The 16,892-nt window shown below is 40.4% G+C and overlaps 1 protein-coding gene across 1 annotated transcript; it reads left to right on the forward strand.

Moving 5' to 3' along the window:
- Nucleotides 1-1,094: 1,094 nt before the first annotated feature.
- On the forward strand, nt 1,095-13,882 carry LOC115380270 (glutamate decarboxylase 1). The gene is made up of 16 exons (XM_030081364.1): nt 1,095-1,170; nt 2,961-3,023; nt 4,428-4,583; nt 5,275-5,517; nt 5,687-5,777; nt 8,144-8,256; nt 8,810-8,925; nt 9,071-9,150; nt 9,240-9,294; nt 9,747-9,863; nt 9,991-10,055; nt 10,304-10,382; nt 10,515-10,664; nt 10,762-10,869; nt 11,342-11,431; nt 11,954-13,882. Exons 1-16 carry the CDS (start codon nt 1,095-1,097, stop codon nt 12,125-12,127), a joined length of 1,776 nt encoding a protein of 591 aa, XP_029937224.1. The 3' UTR covers nt 12,128-13,882.
- The last annotated feature ends 3,010 nt before the right edge of the window (nt 13,883-16,892 follow it).

Raw genomic sequence — 16,892 nt, forward strand, 5'->3', positions numbered from 1 at the left:
ATCTTACCAGTGCTGATATTGCCATTGGAGATGCTCTAACAGGTGTTTTTTTCTTCTTCTAAGATTTAGAAAACGTTTCATAAAAATAGGCTTTAAATTGTTGGCCCAGCCTGCATATACAGTTTTGAATGTTGCATTGCTGGACTGATTGCACATGCAGGTTTAATTGCTCCTTCGTAGCGCTGTTATTAAATTCTAGACAAGCTGTTAAGAGCCGTTTGGCTGGGCTTTGATGTGAGATGACTGCATGTCGTCTTATGTGACATTGACCTGCATTACGGTCATCATTAGAATAATCCTTTTGGATTGATATTTGTCATTCAAGTTTATAGCCAAATCTACTCATAAGCATTTAGGCCATCTCATTAATTTGTGGCAGTAAAAATACTATATCTCCAGTTGATGTGCTTTTATTATCATTTTATTGATTTCATCAATAGATTTGGCTATATATTCCTCACATTTGACGCTCTGACGACTGTGTTTTTCATAGTCTTGACTAGGACAATTGCGGATTTGCTCCTATTTATTATAGAGCAGACATAAACATGAAGCTCTGTGGCACCATTTGCCGTGATGCGCGGTTATTCATCCTGACCAGTATCAAGATGTGGTACTGAAATAATGTGAATAATGTGCGGCTGGCATTTGGCTTTGTGGACGATTTAATGAGATGCATTGTTTTTTTTTTTTTTTGTTTTTGTTTTTGTTTTTGTTTTTTTGTCTGTATCTGTTATTGCACAACTTATTGTTCAGTGTCATTGGATCTGGGTTTGATCTTGAGTGGGCTAATTGAATTTCAACTTGTAAGACCGGGCTGTGCCCTTGTTGTCTACAGGTCTGTTGCATCCTATGTCGCCAAGTTGAGCATCTCTATCAATATTAGACAGAGAGGGCTCTTTATCAGCCCAGCCCCGCATGTTTGGAACAGTTCACAACGCTCCATATGCATTCCTGTGGATTAGACAGCTGTTTTTCTACTTCTCTGACAGTAAGTGTTACTTTTCATTTTTGACAATATAAAGAGATTTCGAAGGGGAAAAAAGTGACACAGCTTGTGAAGTGAAGACTTTGCACCGGGAGTCTCGGGAGTGATGGCGGCGTCTGCACCCTCCTCCTCTGGCGGCGAACCGGATCCCAACTCGACAAATTTACGACCACCGGGCTCAAGTAGGTCCATCACAGATAAAATGCTATTTCACTTGTGCTATTTACTTTGTGGGCACCGCCATTAATCATTTTCATCGAGGGAGGGGGGGAAGCGCTGCCATTTGAGCTGCCTTTCTCCCCACAAATCACCGCAGCATTGTATTCACTACGGACCTCCCGGCATCTGACAGACGAGTGCTGTTGTCAGAAAATGATTTTCCTCCGCTAACATTACACTGAAGGCAATTAGCCTAGAAAACCAGCCCTGGAGCTCAGCACCATCCTGCCAGTAGACCTCAAAGGTATCTTCAAAAGGCTCAACAAATTATTATTATTATTATTGTTAATATTATTATTATTACTTTCAATATTATTATTATTAGTAGTAGTAGTAGTATTAACAACGTCAACAATCTAGTTCTTGATACTATAATTATTTTTTATTTTAGTATTCATATTATAGATAGATAGATAGATAGATAGATAGATAGATAGATAGATAGATCATGTACACACACACACACACACACACACACACACACACACATATAATTTTATGTTGTGTTCTGGTTGAATAAAGTGCTGGATGGTAAAATGGAAATCACTCCGAACTGGCTGTTAATTCAGGCATATTAAATTGGCCCTAATGGCATGCTCAAGCATTGTAGCCCTCAAGAAGGGGGACTGTAGAAACCCTCCAGCTACCACAGTCCTTTTATTGTCGGCTATTAACAGGGAAAATAAGCCCCTTTCGCCCAGTGAATAGAAATCTAAATATAGCTAATATGTATTCCTCCTGCATATTGGCTTATATGCACAGAATGTAAAAAAAAATCGCCAGCCCTTTATAAATACAGCACACAAAAAATCCCCCTTATATTTAGCCTATATTTGCAGCCTCATCCAACTCACCCAATCAAACGGAACATATTTTTTGTCTCGCCAGAACTGGATTTGAGGTTGGAATGACTTTGCGGCCCATTGACAATTCATTTGTCTCCTTCCACCCTGGTGAAATGCCAGCAGCAATGGTGATGTGAGGCCGATGCAGAAAAGATCTGGCGTGTATAGACTACCACTCCTGGGGAAAATGTAGCCTATAGCTGTGGTCCAAATCCCATTTTTTTTTTTTTTTTTTAATCTTTTATTTTATTTTATTTTATTTACCCATCTCATTTACAATGGCTAGAAATGCACGGGTTGTGGACAAGTAAAGAGTGAGTTAAAGTGCTTCCAATGAGCCGAGGAGGGCAATGATTTATCTAATGATCCAAAGCAAGGGTTAAATTGGGATGTGGGGATGGAGGTGCCCCCCACCCTCCCACCTCAGCCCTCTCTGCTCCCACCCCCCACCCCCTAAATTGCTGCTTTTGAGGATTTCTTCTATGTGCTCCCATCCAAGGTGCCCCATCCCCTCCCTGGCTGGAAGCCCTTGATAACGGCGTAATTCTCTATCTGTCACTGGCCAGCCGCCTCATGTCTAGCGATGCGTGCATTTTAACCAGCATCTTTTCACTCAATTAGATCTTTAGGCTGGCATGAATCCAAACGGCTAATTAATTGTAAGCCCTTGCCTATAGGTCATGAATGGTAACATGCATTGGAAATATAGGCTAATTCATATCCAGGGACCAGGGGATGAGGGAAAATGTTAAAATAACCTCTAATCTATTTTTGACTCATAGCAACCTGAAATGATGTGCTTCATTTAATATGTCCGTGTGAAATTATTGGAGATAAAATGTACTTTGTAATTTGCCTTTTTAAGGGTTCTTTCAGCCAGTCTAATTGGTTTTTCCAAATCATTTTAGGCTATGACGCATGGTGTGGAGTTGCTCATGGGTGTACTAGAAAATTGGGAATGAAGATATGTGGTAAGTTGGTATTTGTTGTTTCGTAAAATTGCCCAAAAAGATATTTTGGAAATTTCTTCTCAGAGACAAAATGCAGGGAATGTCTTGTTTTGTGTGTTCGTGAGACAAATACAGGCCTAATGTGTTTTGCTTGGTCGTCAATGGAAACTGCATCTCGGCCTCAAGCCTTTAGCGACACCAAATCTCTGTGTTGAAGCCATGCAGCCAATTTCAGTATTCAACCGGAATTAGAAATTAACATAAAGATTATCCAAGATTGTTTGAAATAAAGATATGAGCTCAAATTCACTGGGGCTATCATGAAAAATAAAGAAATAATAATAATAATTTAGGAAAAAAAATCGCCTGACTCCAGAAATTCTCATAATATCTGAGCTTGAGAATATAACCAAAATAGAAAACAAATAGGAGGCGCATCAGTTTGCATGAATTTACCAAAATTTTGCCTTGAGTTGTTATGAAATTAAAGGGAAACACTGGAGATTTTTTTTTTTTTTTTTTTTTTTTTGATTGGCAGTGTTATAGTCTTTTCCAGTCTTTCACTCCCATGCTAAGCCTATATAAAGCACTAATCACGAATGGACTGACATCTCCCATAATAGTGGAGGCTGTATCATGCACCAGTGCTCAATACAATTTCTTGGTATTTTTGACCGACATGTTCTGCTGGCTTCATTAAGCCGGTTTAATTGCACAGGACTATTTACAAAACAAAGTCAACGACAAAATGAAACCAGTGGTATCCAGCCAGCTGATTGTGGACAAATAGAAGGGAGAGGGCAGTCGCGTTAAGACTCAGCCTATGTGTTCTTCAGAAATAATATCGCACAGAGGAGTAAGGCGATTTTTGAGAATCATATCAAAACGCTGGTGTCTGAAGGCAGAGCAATTTCTGCATGATATGCGCACTAGCTGCTGGCCATATTCTCTCCAATAGGCCTTTAACAAAAACGAGAAGGCCACATATTGATATATCCTCATCTATCAACACGGCCCACTCAGACTATTAAATGTGCCTCTGGGCTGGAATGCTATCGGCTCCTTGGACTGTTCCCTGCGCACTGAAGTGCGATCTGTCGGGGGAGCTTAATAAGAATTTACAGCCACTACATGACAGCGATTTGTTTTTGCTTGGCTGGAGTTTGGTGCTGATGTCACCGGGCTCAACCCCCCCCCCAGAGTCCACCGCCCATAAACAGGATTCCCTGGGTGGGATGGGAACCTTTGGAGAGAAAAAAAATAGAGTGGCTCAAGGGGGAGAGAGAGAGAGAGAGAGAGAGAGAGAGAGAAGATAAAGTCAGATATGGGAGTGGAGAATTAATGGGCCTGGTGAAGCTGCAGCTGTCAACATGTATGGAAATTGTAATCACCCGCTGGACTCCTCTCCTTCCTGCAACCGTTTAGGGTTTTTGCAGAAGAACAACAACCTGGAGGAGAAGAGCAGGATCGTGAGTTCCTTCAAGGAGCGCGCATCCAAAAACCTGCTGGCTTGTGATAACAGCGACACAAACACGCGTTTCAGACGCACCGAGACCGACTTCTCCAATCTCTTCGCCAGAGGTAGGGCTAAATGGGAGAAAAAACGCGATTTTAAAATGACTGTGTTGTATATAATAGTGTTTTTGATTCAAAATTGTTTGTATGATTTTTTAAACCAAGTTTAAACCAACACAAATCATGTAGGCCTATTTTAAAATTAATTAGATTGGAAATTTGAATCCAATTTTGCGCCAAAATCAAGTTTGAGCGACTTTTTTGCTCCCCAAGAACAATTTCTAAACCAAAAGTCACAACAAATAGGTTTCAAAGGTACAGATTTTTTTTAATGAGTCAATTTGTCTATGCCAGTCTATGGTTAATTGTTTGCCTGAATTGTTTATAATGGAATAGATTTCGGTAAACGTTATTTTTTAAATTTGTTTTTCAGTTATATGAATGTTATATGTATGTATTGCTCTGTGTGCGTTATATATTTCAGTTTTAGATGTGTATGCACAGTGCATGTTAGTAATTGCCAACAAAATTGTTCTCAGCCTTTAAAAAAAACGAGTAATCATCAACCTGTTGAGAAATTAAGGCCATGAGAAATTCAACAGTGAGCTGTGAAAATGCTTCCAAAATCCTCAATGAGTTGGTGGTAAAACATGGAAATAGTGAACAATCCTTATATTTTGCTGCTGGCAAATCGATTCTCAGATCTTGACCCCACAAGGGTTGCAAAATATTGACATATCGGACTTTCATATCATAGATTTATTGCCTGCCAAAAATGGGGAAGAACCAACCATGCAGTTCTTGCTGGAGGTGGTGGACATTCTCACAAACTACATTCGGAAGACCTTTGACAGATCAACCAAGGTGCTGGACTTCCACCACCCCCATCAGCTGCTGGAGGGCATGGAGGGCTTCAACCTGGAGCTGTCGGACCAGCCGGAGTCCCTGGAGCAGATCCTGGTGGACTGCAGGGACACTCTGAAGTATGGGGTGAGAACAGGTGAGAAGAGAGGGACTAAAGGAGCAGTGGTGGCTCAGTGTAATCAATAACTCTCATTAGCCTACATGCCGCTGCAACGATTACAGATAAGCCATTTTCCCACAAATTCTCCAATGATGAATAGTTTTATGTAAAAGAAGTTGCTTTGTTGTCTCTGTTTCTGTCCCAGGTCACCCCAGGTTCTTTAACCAGCTCTCCACTGGATTAGACATCATTGGGTTGGCAGGAGAGTGGCTCACTTCTACAGCCAACACTAATATGTGAGTCCTGCGTTGAAAACAGTGCAGCTGTTACAGATAATGATTCATTATTCTGCAATTTGCATACAGTTTTCAGTTATGCATTTAAGAAGTATTTATATAGCCTTGCCAAAAATCAATCTCAGCAGCTAATTAATAGGGTTCCAAATGAATTAGGGTTAGGTTAATGCCGTCCTGGCCACGTTTTTGGTTGTTGTGATTGTTGTTTTTCCAAAGGAGAAAGGGGTTTTTCAGTCAAGGGAGCACTTCAAGTGACATAATTAGGCTCTTTGGTGTGCTTTAAGCTGCAGGATCCCAAGCACAGTCTTCATACAGACCGTCACTCAAGCAAGACAAGGCAATCACAAAATGAGACAAGCACAAAAGATCAGATTTGAGCTTTGTTTTTTTCTTTTTTACTATCATTGTTGACCAGCAGTCTGGCCGTGGTCAGATAATACAGCCCTACAGGCAAGCCAAATTGCATATTGATTTGCATTCTGAGTTTACATGGTGTGTTTGCTTTATGTGATGTGAGTTCCAGTGAGATAACAGTCCCAGGAAAGAATGGAGCTTCTCCCTTGAGACCATGTTTACATACTGTGGACAGCCATCACTGGGGTTCAGTGGTGTTGGGATTCAATAAGTGTTTTACAGTATAATGATGAACTAAGAAAATCAAATGTGTCCAGCAGCTCTCAGGATCTGATCACATTTCAGCATAATCTTCAATTTCTCTTTTTTATGACTTCATGGCACAACATGAATAGACTGGAGTGAGTCCCACTTTGATGCATGAGGATGACCATAAAAATGAAAATATTCCAAATACATGTTTAGAGATGTAAATTCTAAAAGGTCATCAGTTATAGTAAAACACAATTGGTGTGACCAGTATGGTAATGGTCATGTGCTCTTTATCCGCACCCAGCAATAAAGCTCCACCAAAAAGCAACAACCTCTTAAGGTCAAGGATTCAACCAGGGTTTTGAGTGGGAAATAACCAAAGGTGGAGAGGAGGTTCCACTCCAGCCTCTTAAACCTTCATTACAATCCTCAGGCATGTTTTCCATAATTTTGTCAGTTTGTGTGTTTACTGTTTAGGTCATTCAGCCTGTCCAATGCAGATGTCCACCAGAAGCTATCTTAAAGAAATAGAGTAGTTATCTAGTGCAACACTACAGTAGTTGACTTGAACCAGAGGGTGGAGGCTGCTTACATACTTGTAATTTATATTTATGAATTACTCCATCAGCCCTAATTACCCCTGGCAGATATTGATTGACACTAATAGGCTGACAATCACATCCAAGACTTACATAATCAGAATTAGTGAGCGTTATCTGCATGAGCGAATGAGGTGAAATTCATCTGCCACATCTGTGAACTTGTTTTTTTTTTTTTTTTTTTTCTTAACATAGTCACTGTGTGTGCCACTGCCATGCAAAGAACTGAGAGGAGCAATGCTGTGGGGCATAATGTAACATACTGTATTGTTCCACTGATTCATTAGCTTTCACTGCATGAATAGACGGATAGTTACGTAATTAGAAGCACATTGGTGAGGAGAAGATGGATGAGCCTGTTGTTCCAAGTCAACTGTGCTCTGCTCTCAGGGAGAAGGTTTTTAATGTGCTGTACTGATACAGAAACACCCATAACGCTGAAAAGATAAAGCATAATAAGCATTACTGTAATGAGAAAATTCTAGGAACTTTGTTTTTCATTATAACAGCAGGCCCTTCTTATTATTTTTGCAGTGTTTACAATAATGGTAAACTCATTAAAGATATACATTGGTTGATTAAAGTCTAGACTTTGGCTACAGCTCCGATAGAAAGACAGTGACATTTTTATTGTGTTACATCTCCCGTCTCACTCTTTTTCTCTCACTAATTCACAGACACAGTGGCATATTATGGGCCCGAGTTGGTGCAGCATTTTCTGTGTCATTTCACAGCTGAAAAAAACAAAACAAAACAAAAACGCCATCTCTGATGCAAGGGGACAGCGTTGTCATCGAACTGTGACCGTGTACCAAATGCTGTATCTGTTCCACTCTTATTGCCAAAGCAGCTCTGCTCAGTCTCCATGCTGTACAATTAGAGCATACAAATGCATGCTGTTAAATATCAGTGCATTCAATATTGATCCCATCCATCTCTTCTGCAGTGTTGTGGTGAAATGGAAATTCGGCAAAATCAAGCAGCATAAAGAAAGTAAATTACATAGATCTGGTCTATATGCTATTATGCAATTATTGCACAACAAAACTCATTACTCAAATGACTGGGGAGGGTGGGGGTAGGGGGTTACCTGGCTTGATGAAGAACCGAATATGCAAACTGAGTAAACTGTGTTTGGGCTTGGCCTGCTGTGTCTTCCAGGTTTACCTATGAGATTGCCCCTGTCTTTGTGCTCATGGAGCAGCTGACACTGAAAAAGATGAGAGAGATTGTTGGCTGGCCTGATGGAGAGGGTGATGGAATATTTTCTCCAGGTGAGAGCTCAGCCACTGATCAAACTCTGACTTGAATATGGCTGGGTGATGTATTGATATTATGTTGATATCGATATCATGATATGACACCAGATATTGTCTGGGTTTTGGGTGTTGTAATATTGTGATATGACATAAATGCTGTCTATTCCTGGTTTTAAAGGCTGCATCGCAGTAAAAGGATGCAATTTTCTGAGCTTATTAGACTTTTCTATATGTTGCATTTGCCTCTACCTGCTTGGTCATCATATCTGCATTACTAATGATTGTTTATCAAAAATATCTTGTGTGTAAATATCTCATGAAAACACCAGTAGTCATCCCAATATCATCACAATATTAACATCTGGTCAAAGACATGATGATATTTGATTTTGTCCATATCGACCAGCTCATTAACTCTGATCGTATGACCGAATAAGCTGCTACTTTGAGTGTAAGCCCTTAAATGTACCTTATCATGCTTTATTAGAGTCCAGCAGAGGTGCTCTGTCTTAGCTACAACTCTGAAACTGTATTTTCACAACTGAAAAATTGCATGTGATTTCTGCAGGAGGAGCAATATCCAACATGTACAGCGTGATGATCGCCAGATACAAGTTCTTCCCTGAGGTCAAGACCAAAGGCATGACAGCTGCTCCAAGACTGGTCCTCTTCACCTCAGAGCATGTTAGCCTAACACTCTCATCATTCAACATGTGTTACTGACTACTGTTACCCTCTGTATCACAGCCTGTACCAGTTACAATGTTAAGTGTAAATCCATACCTAATTCGAGACAATCCGGTTTTAAGAACAATTTGTGTTCCTGCAGAGCCACTACTCCATCAAGAAAGCCAGTGCAGCTTTGGGCTTTGGAACGGAAAACCTGATCCTTTTGAAGACAGATGAGAGGTTTGTCCTGAAGCAGCATGCAGACAATCGTATAAAGCAGATCAAGATCAAGTGTATGTTTTAACCTAACATGCCATCTTCTTCTCCAGAGGGAGAGTCATCCCTGCTGACCTGGAAGCCAAAGTCATAGAGGCCAAGCAGAAGGTGAATTTCAAAGTTTATCATGCCATCAACTTACTGGGGGAGACATAAACATCTGCCCTTAGAAAGATTAACTGTTAATTTGTTTCTACCAGTGATGGACTCCATGTAATAATAAAATATTGCAATAGGAGCTTCTCCTATGAGGTATGGAGTTGCTAGTAGAGTAAAGGCTTCAGCAGTGTGAGCAAGAACAGCAGCAAGGTTATTTCAATAATGCTTCTAAAGCGCAGTCTCTGAAACTAGTTTTCCTGAGGCAAAGTGATGTGCAGGCTGGAAGAAATTGGCGTGCAATTCTGCTGTGACACCGGCTACAAAATGGAACAGCATTATCTGAGAAATGTGTTTTAACCCGTCTCTTTGATGTCAACAATTACAGAGGGTGAGAGAACATTACAGTTCGAATCCAGCCCAGAATTGAAGCATATGTTCCTTCTGATGCTCTTGGTTTGTAGGGATATGTGCCAATGTTTGTGAATGCCACTGCTGGCTCCACGGTCTACGGAGCATTCGATCCCATCAATGAGATTGCAGACATCTGTGAGAAGTACAACATGTGGCTTCACGTGGACGTAAGAGGACATTGATTTTCTCCAGTACAAAAGAACAGCATCAGCTGTACACGTCAGCTCCCTGTTCAGCACATCATGATCATCCACATCATTATTCCTACAAATTTAACTGCTGTATCCTGTGCAGGGAGCGTGGGGAGGCGGTTTGCTGATGTCGAGGAAACACAGGCACAAGCTCAATGGGATAGAGAGGTAAAACTATAGCAGCAAATACATGTATTCAAGGCAATAAATACAAGCAGCACCACCATTTTTTAAAAAATCTGGGCAGAGAAGGTGCACTAATCGTGGATGTCTGGTCAGCTTACATAGGCACATTAATTTAAATGGAACTGAAAGTGCTACTGAAAAAGATCAATGTGGTCTCAGGCATACACACACACACACACACACACACACACACACAGATAGTTGTGCTTACTGTTTCAATATCTGCACAGGGCCAACTCAGTCACCTGGAACCCTCATAAGATGATGGGAGTGCCGCTGCAGTGCTCTGCCATTCTGGTCAGAGAGAGGGTGAGCGTGTGTTTTTTTACTTGCCTGCCGCACAGTCACCCCTGTACACCCACACACACCGTCACACACACAATTTCCTACCAGTCCTTGGTAATCTGATTGTCTTTCTCACCACGATTTCTCCCATTGCAGGGAATATTACAAGGCTGCAATTCCATGTGCGCAGGCTACCTCTTCCAGCCGGACAAACAGTACGACGTGACATATGACACGGGAGACAAGGCCATCCAGTGTGGACGGCATGTGGATATCTTCAAGTTTTGGCTCATGTGGAAAGCAAAGGTATGCATTTTAGCAGATGTTTTTTTTCCCCTGTAGCTGAAAGTATCTCATTGCGATGCTAACCTCTGCGCCGTGTTCTTATTTCTCTATCTTAAAGGGAACCGTAGGATTTGAGCAGCATATTGACAAGTGCCTGGATCTCTCAGCCTATCTCTACAATAAAATCAAGAACCGAGAGGGCTACAAGATGGTGTTTGAGGGAGAGGTGAGATTATTATTTCCGCAGACAGCAAATATCTTCCAAATGAATGCCCTAATTCATCAGATAACTCAGGCCACTGAGTTATCTGATGAATATAAATCAGAATTCATTATCCAAGGCAACCAATGTGGTCAGCTGCAGCATAAATTGTTGAGCCAATGGGAAAATTATGTAATGCTGAGGTGTTTGGGATGTACTGGGAGGAGAGGACACCAAAATGAAATTCTTGGCTTTTGTTACAGTTCTTTACCGCAAGGTGGAGACTTTTCAACATTACAAGAAAAAGTCCTCTCTGTTGTAAACACATAATTGAATGCAAAATGTAATATTTTCATTTGTATTCAGGATTGTACAAATCTTTGCACAGCTCCTCGTTAGCTGACATGCAGAGATGAAAAGCAGAAATTTAAAAAAAGGATTTAGAAGAAGTATTTTTTTTTAATTATTAATATTGTTCCCCATTTTGTCTCCATAGCCACAGCACACTAATGTCTGCTTCTGGTACATTCCACCGAGCCTCCGCGGCTTGCCTGATGGTGAGGAGAGGCGGGAGAGGTTGCACAAGGTAATGACTCATCAACCTGGATGCTTTGTATGCTTCAGGTCCACTTCCCCTGCCCTCTAATGTTGGTTCGCCTTCCTACTCAGATTCAGGACTTCATACAGTGAACTGTGTTTTTTCAGCATCTATAGGTCTATATGCATGTAGCGGAGGGGCAGAGTGTGAATATGCATCTCAACAAATCATTTAGTCTCATATTCAGTCGTTAAATCTTGTTTTTCTTCAAATAAGTGAAAAAATCTGCTGGCTTGATGAGATAATCCCATTTGTTTCCGAGGCAGATCAGCTTCTTCCCACAGTTTTGCTGTCTTTTTCTGACTTATTTCAACATTTTTAGACTTCACAGAAAAAAAAAATCTAGAAACAATTGAAACTGCACTGGAAACAGGTGGGATTGTCTCATCCCACTGGCAGAAGTCAAGATTGTAAGACTGAATATGAGACTAAATGGCTGAGAGTTTTTGCAGTGGGGTGATGTAACTCCGGCGATTATTGAGTTATATTCTTCTCTCTCTCAAACAACAGGTGGCCCCAAAGATCAAGGCGATGATGATGGAGTCTGGGACGACTATGGTGGGTTACCAGCCTCAAGGAGACAAGGTCAACTTCTTCCGCATGGTCATCTCCAACCCGGCTGCCACCAGGTCGGATATCGACTTCTTGATTGAGGAGATTGAGCGTCTGGGGCATGAGCTGTAAGAGCCACTCCTCTATTGTGAAATACACACAACCCTTTTTTCAGATAATGTCTTTTCCAACCTCTGGAAGGCCTTGAGCTTGGCTTTATGTCCGTGTTGTTTCATAAAGATATATAGATTTGAGCTTACAGGTCTTTTCAGGCAATGCACAATAGTATGTCTGTCCCTATACTTTTCTCTTTTCTCTTGTCTATTCTGTCTTTAGCAGCGACTACATGTATTTAAGGGGAAAAAAAGTTTGCACACCTTTGTTTATTACATGTTCTAACGTCAAACTTCAGAAAGAATCATCCAAGTGCACTGATGTTGTCGCTCATTCATATTTTAAGTGGAAATGAACCCATTTTGGTCATGAAATCCTTATTAGATCAACATGACGACTCAAACTCTGGTTTCTTTGCATGTAAAATATGAAGTAGCAATAAAAAAATGAGGGCAATTGGATGATTCTCTCTGTAGTGGTTAATATGTTATTTTACTGTACAGCAGTCTATATGAAGATCAGTGTTGAAGAGCAGAATGTTCAATCAAAATGAAAAATATTTTTCCACAAGCAACAGAGCACAATGGAAAGAACCTCACAGCATCGACATAAACAGTATTAATGTAAAAAAAAAAATATGATATGATGTACTGACCGTTGGTGCTCCGTGTTGTCTATGTAATTATCAAACCAGATGCACCGCCACATTGTACCCTAGCTGTTCTTTCCCTTTGGTATTACGTAAGTGGAAATATATAACACAGTCATTGTAACAAGTACTGTACTTGCTGATTGCTGTGTTTTTAGAGATAATGATTTTTTTGTGTAGATTGTGTATAGTATTGTTACATTGCCTTTGTGCCGAATGTGTCCTTGTTTTACAGTAAGAAAATCCTATATATAAAATCCAGCATATAGTAGGCCTATGTGATAGATTAATCACTTTATTTATATCGATACATAAATGTGAATAGGTTATCCGCTATTCTGTTCCATTTGTAACGTATCCCCATTTATATTTGGAGACTGCTGTATATTATCAAAATGTTTTGAATAACATTGGAGTCTTTTAGTGTATTTGTGAACCAAAGAAGGGTTAAGTTACACATGTGTACCTGTACATGGCCCTTATTCAAACTTATGGATGGATTGAGATATTTATATAGGAATATTTAACTTTAACCGCCATTAACCTTAGTGCAATCTATGTTGTGTAACTGTGCTCTGTCATTGTGAATCACTGACTGAATGTTGTAGAGACACGTGGGTAGATTTGGGAGGCCGGACTCTGGCAGTGCTGCTGCTGCTGGTGCTTTGTTAATGATAACAAAAAAAAGCACAATGCTAAACCATGACCTTGGGGCAGCTTTTATTCTAAGGACAGATGATTGTTTGTACTATAAATATATTAACTGAAGTAGGTAATTCATGCCTAAATATACTGTACTGCAAATTTGAAATCTGTAGGCTATGATATGCATAAATTTGTCTTAACATGCTCACTATATGCACATTTTTCCTTGGGAAATGACATAATGTGAGATGAGGATTTATTTATTTATTTTTTTATCATTGAGCAGTTTGCTTGAACAATACAATGCACAGTGTTTGCTACGGTAGTAAAAATTTACTCAACTGTTACACATTCCTGAATTAGTGGGATGAAACGTCCCTCGTCAGATTAAATGTAGGCACTTTAACCTCATGCCATCATTTGCAAAGTATTACTGTTGTATTTACAGCACAAATAAAGATCTTAGCTTTAGAAACTTGTCTGGGGGCAATGTTTGCATTTTGTAAGAGGACCTGTGATCAGTCATACCTTGAAAATGACAAATAAATGTGTTTCTTTCAAGTCTGCTGCATACACTGCCCTTCTAAAATACAACTGATAGAACCCAGTGATTGAAAATTCATTCATTCATTCATTCATTTGGTCATATTCTTCACATTTACCTTTGACTTTTGCTCCTACTGCATGCATTTAAAGTGTGCCTGCTTGAGATACTGCTTTACGTAGTGAACAGCACCAATGTGACAGCATCTTGGATGTGAGTTACCTTAAAAGACACCAATGTGAGAGCAACTTGGGGACGCTTCACCTTAAAAGACTCCCACTGCCCCTCGCTGCTCATCAGTCACTGCAAAAGACAGGTTGAGTGCATTAGGGATAAAGTGCTGACAAAGTGAATGGATGAAAAAAAAAACTTCTGTGCAGCTAAAGGTATCCACACTTGGGTAAAATCATGCAAAATAATTCAAATATATGGAGAGTAATTCACAATGTGGCAAAATAATTAAGCACTCTGTTACAGCCTTACTTTGTCTATATGTTATGAAATGATGTGAGTCAGGGCCGAGGACCAAGTTTGGGTGAATTTATGCGTTCGTGCATGGTAACTTTTTTGTTTTTTGTACATTTTTGCAGTCAACCTGGTTGTCACCATCCATTGGTCAGATTAATCGCCCTGAAGGGACATTTTATTGGTTGATCATAGCACAGCTGAGATTTCATGAACCCCCCACTGGTTCCCCCACTCCCCTCATTACTCACACTTTTAAGATATTTATCATAAAATGCATTAGGCTGTGCCCTCTTAACATTTTTTTCCTTCTGAGGAGCCAATTTCAAGGCTCTGCCTGGCTGCATTTTATTTCAACACAGCTGCACAGGGACTGGCTGTTTCAGTGGCTCTCCTCCCATCCTCCACCAGACGCTGCTTCTTTGTTTCATGCTTGAGCGCAGTGATCATTACAGACCTGGCGTCGCTGGCTGCTTTACAAAGTTATGGGAAAACGGAGGATTACAGAATTAACTGCTCATAATAGGCTAATACAAATTACAACCCTCGACTTCTTTGTGCGTCTAAAGGCAGAGTAGCTTGTTGTTTGTTGCTCTGTAAGAATGGCAACAATATTTGCAAAAGGCTAATTGTGCCAAAACGTAATTACATGGCTAATTTGGAAGCAGGTGTCTGAGAATCTGGTAATGATTGAATGCTAATGAAACCGGGCCTACAGCTTCATAGTTTTCACAGTCTAGTAACTCGCAAAGCATGAACGAGTGGCCACACAAAGTAAGTTACATTCTTACTATACCAAAGAGATGACATCAACACAGGCCATTAAGTGCAATATAAAATATTTAATCAGCATTATTTTATGTTTCACACAGTATGTTTTCATGTTATGTTTGTTGACATAGAGCCGGCTTCATATTGTCATTTAAGTTGTAGATAATGCTTATTAACAGGGCCCTGATGTCTGATATAGACCATAAAATCAGTATTTAATGGTATCTCATGGGCTTCAATGATTTAATCAATAATCAGTTACCTCATCAATTCTAATTACAAGTGGTATTAAATTTGAGGGAAGAGCAAGATCAAGCCAGAGAAATAATCAGGCTTAAAGAGCGCTCTCTTTTTGCATTTATTTCTCTCTCTCTCTCTCTCTCTCTCTCTCTAGGGGATGACTGGATCCGTCCACACTGTGAAATACCTAATGTCTGTCTGGACTGGTCTGCACATCCTCCATTTCACACCTCACACACACACACACACACACACACACATACGCATACACACACACACACCATTCAACACCCATTCCAATAGCAGTGATGAAACAGAGAACATTGCATTTTGTGCGCTTATTTCTTTGCCTTTCCAATTTGTATTCTCTTTCCCTCTCTCTCGCTTTTTTTTTTTTTTTTTTAAAACGACAGACTTTGATTTGTTTGGCGAGATCGAGGCAAACTTTCCTCCCAACTGCTCTCTCAGCACCTTCAAGCCTCAGCATCTCTCTGCACTGACAGTTCCCAGGCTCTTCCCACACAATAGGTCACCCACCCATCTATCCCCTTCTCAGCTGTGTTACTCCCCTCTCCTATATATCTACGAATCTAGTCATTGCTTTCCTGATGTGCCAAATATATCTCCCACCCCTGGGAATCACTGCCACATTAGCTTCCTGATAGATACTGACGTTCCCATTGTGCAAGGCAAGTCTAATGAAATGGTGATGATGATATTGACTGCGGGCGGCTTGCCAGCCCACCCCCCCCTCCTCCCCACACCACTCACAGGCATGCACATATATATATATATATATATATATAGCATATACACGCACAAAATTATTACAGCAATCTTTAACTCCTCATTCAGAATCCACAGTTCAATGCAGGCACTATTTTTCTTCTTGTAGTTGTTAAATATTAATGCTGACCAAAACGGTTAATTCACTTACATAATTTACTCCTTTTTTGTTTACTTCAAGACAGCCACTAGGCCACTATATCTCTCTCAGCACTGAATGTGATAAAAGCGTTCAATGTTACAGCTAAAGGCCTCTACCTCCTAAAGTAATTATAATGGCTTACAATTATCTAAATAGCCTCCTCTTATTGACTGCGTGGTCCAAGGCTTGATTAATCTTGGCAGAAAGCAAATTTTAGGCAGGAGATTAATAGTCCAGAGACTGCAACTTGCCTGTCTGCGGGGCCTGGGTGTGTAAACCTAATGTGACGCTTGTTAAAGTTGAAAGGCTGCTAGTAAATGTCTCTGTTGGACATTTTCTAAAGCTGTAAGCACGGGCCCAGGAGCGATTACACAGCAGCTAACCAGTTCTCTGCATGCTGATTGCACATCATGTTCTTTAAATGAACAGGACAGCCCTTACAACATGACAGTAATGTAGTGCTTTGAGCCATTCAAATACTGTCTATACTGTTTGGCTCTTGCAAAATGCCATTTTTTTCCCCCTCTCCTGAATATGAATT

Source organism: Myripristis murdjan, chromosome 21, assembly GCF_902150065.1.
Source record: "Myripristis murdjan chromosome 21, fMyrMur1.1, whole genome shotgun sequence".
In the NCBI taxonomy this organism is placed as follows: Eukaryota; Metazoa; Chordata; class Actinopteri; order Holocentriformes; family Holocentridae; genus Myripristis; species Myripristis murdjan.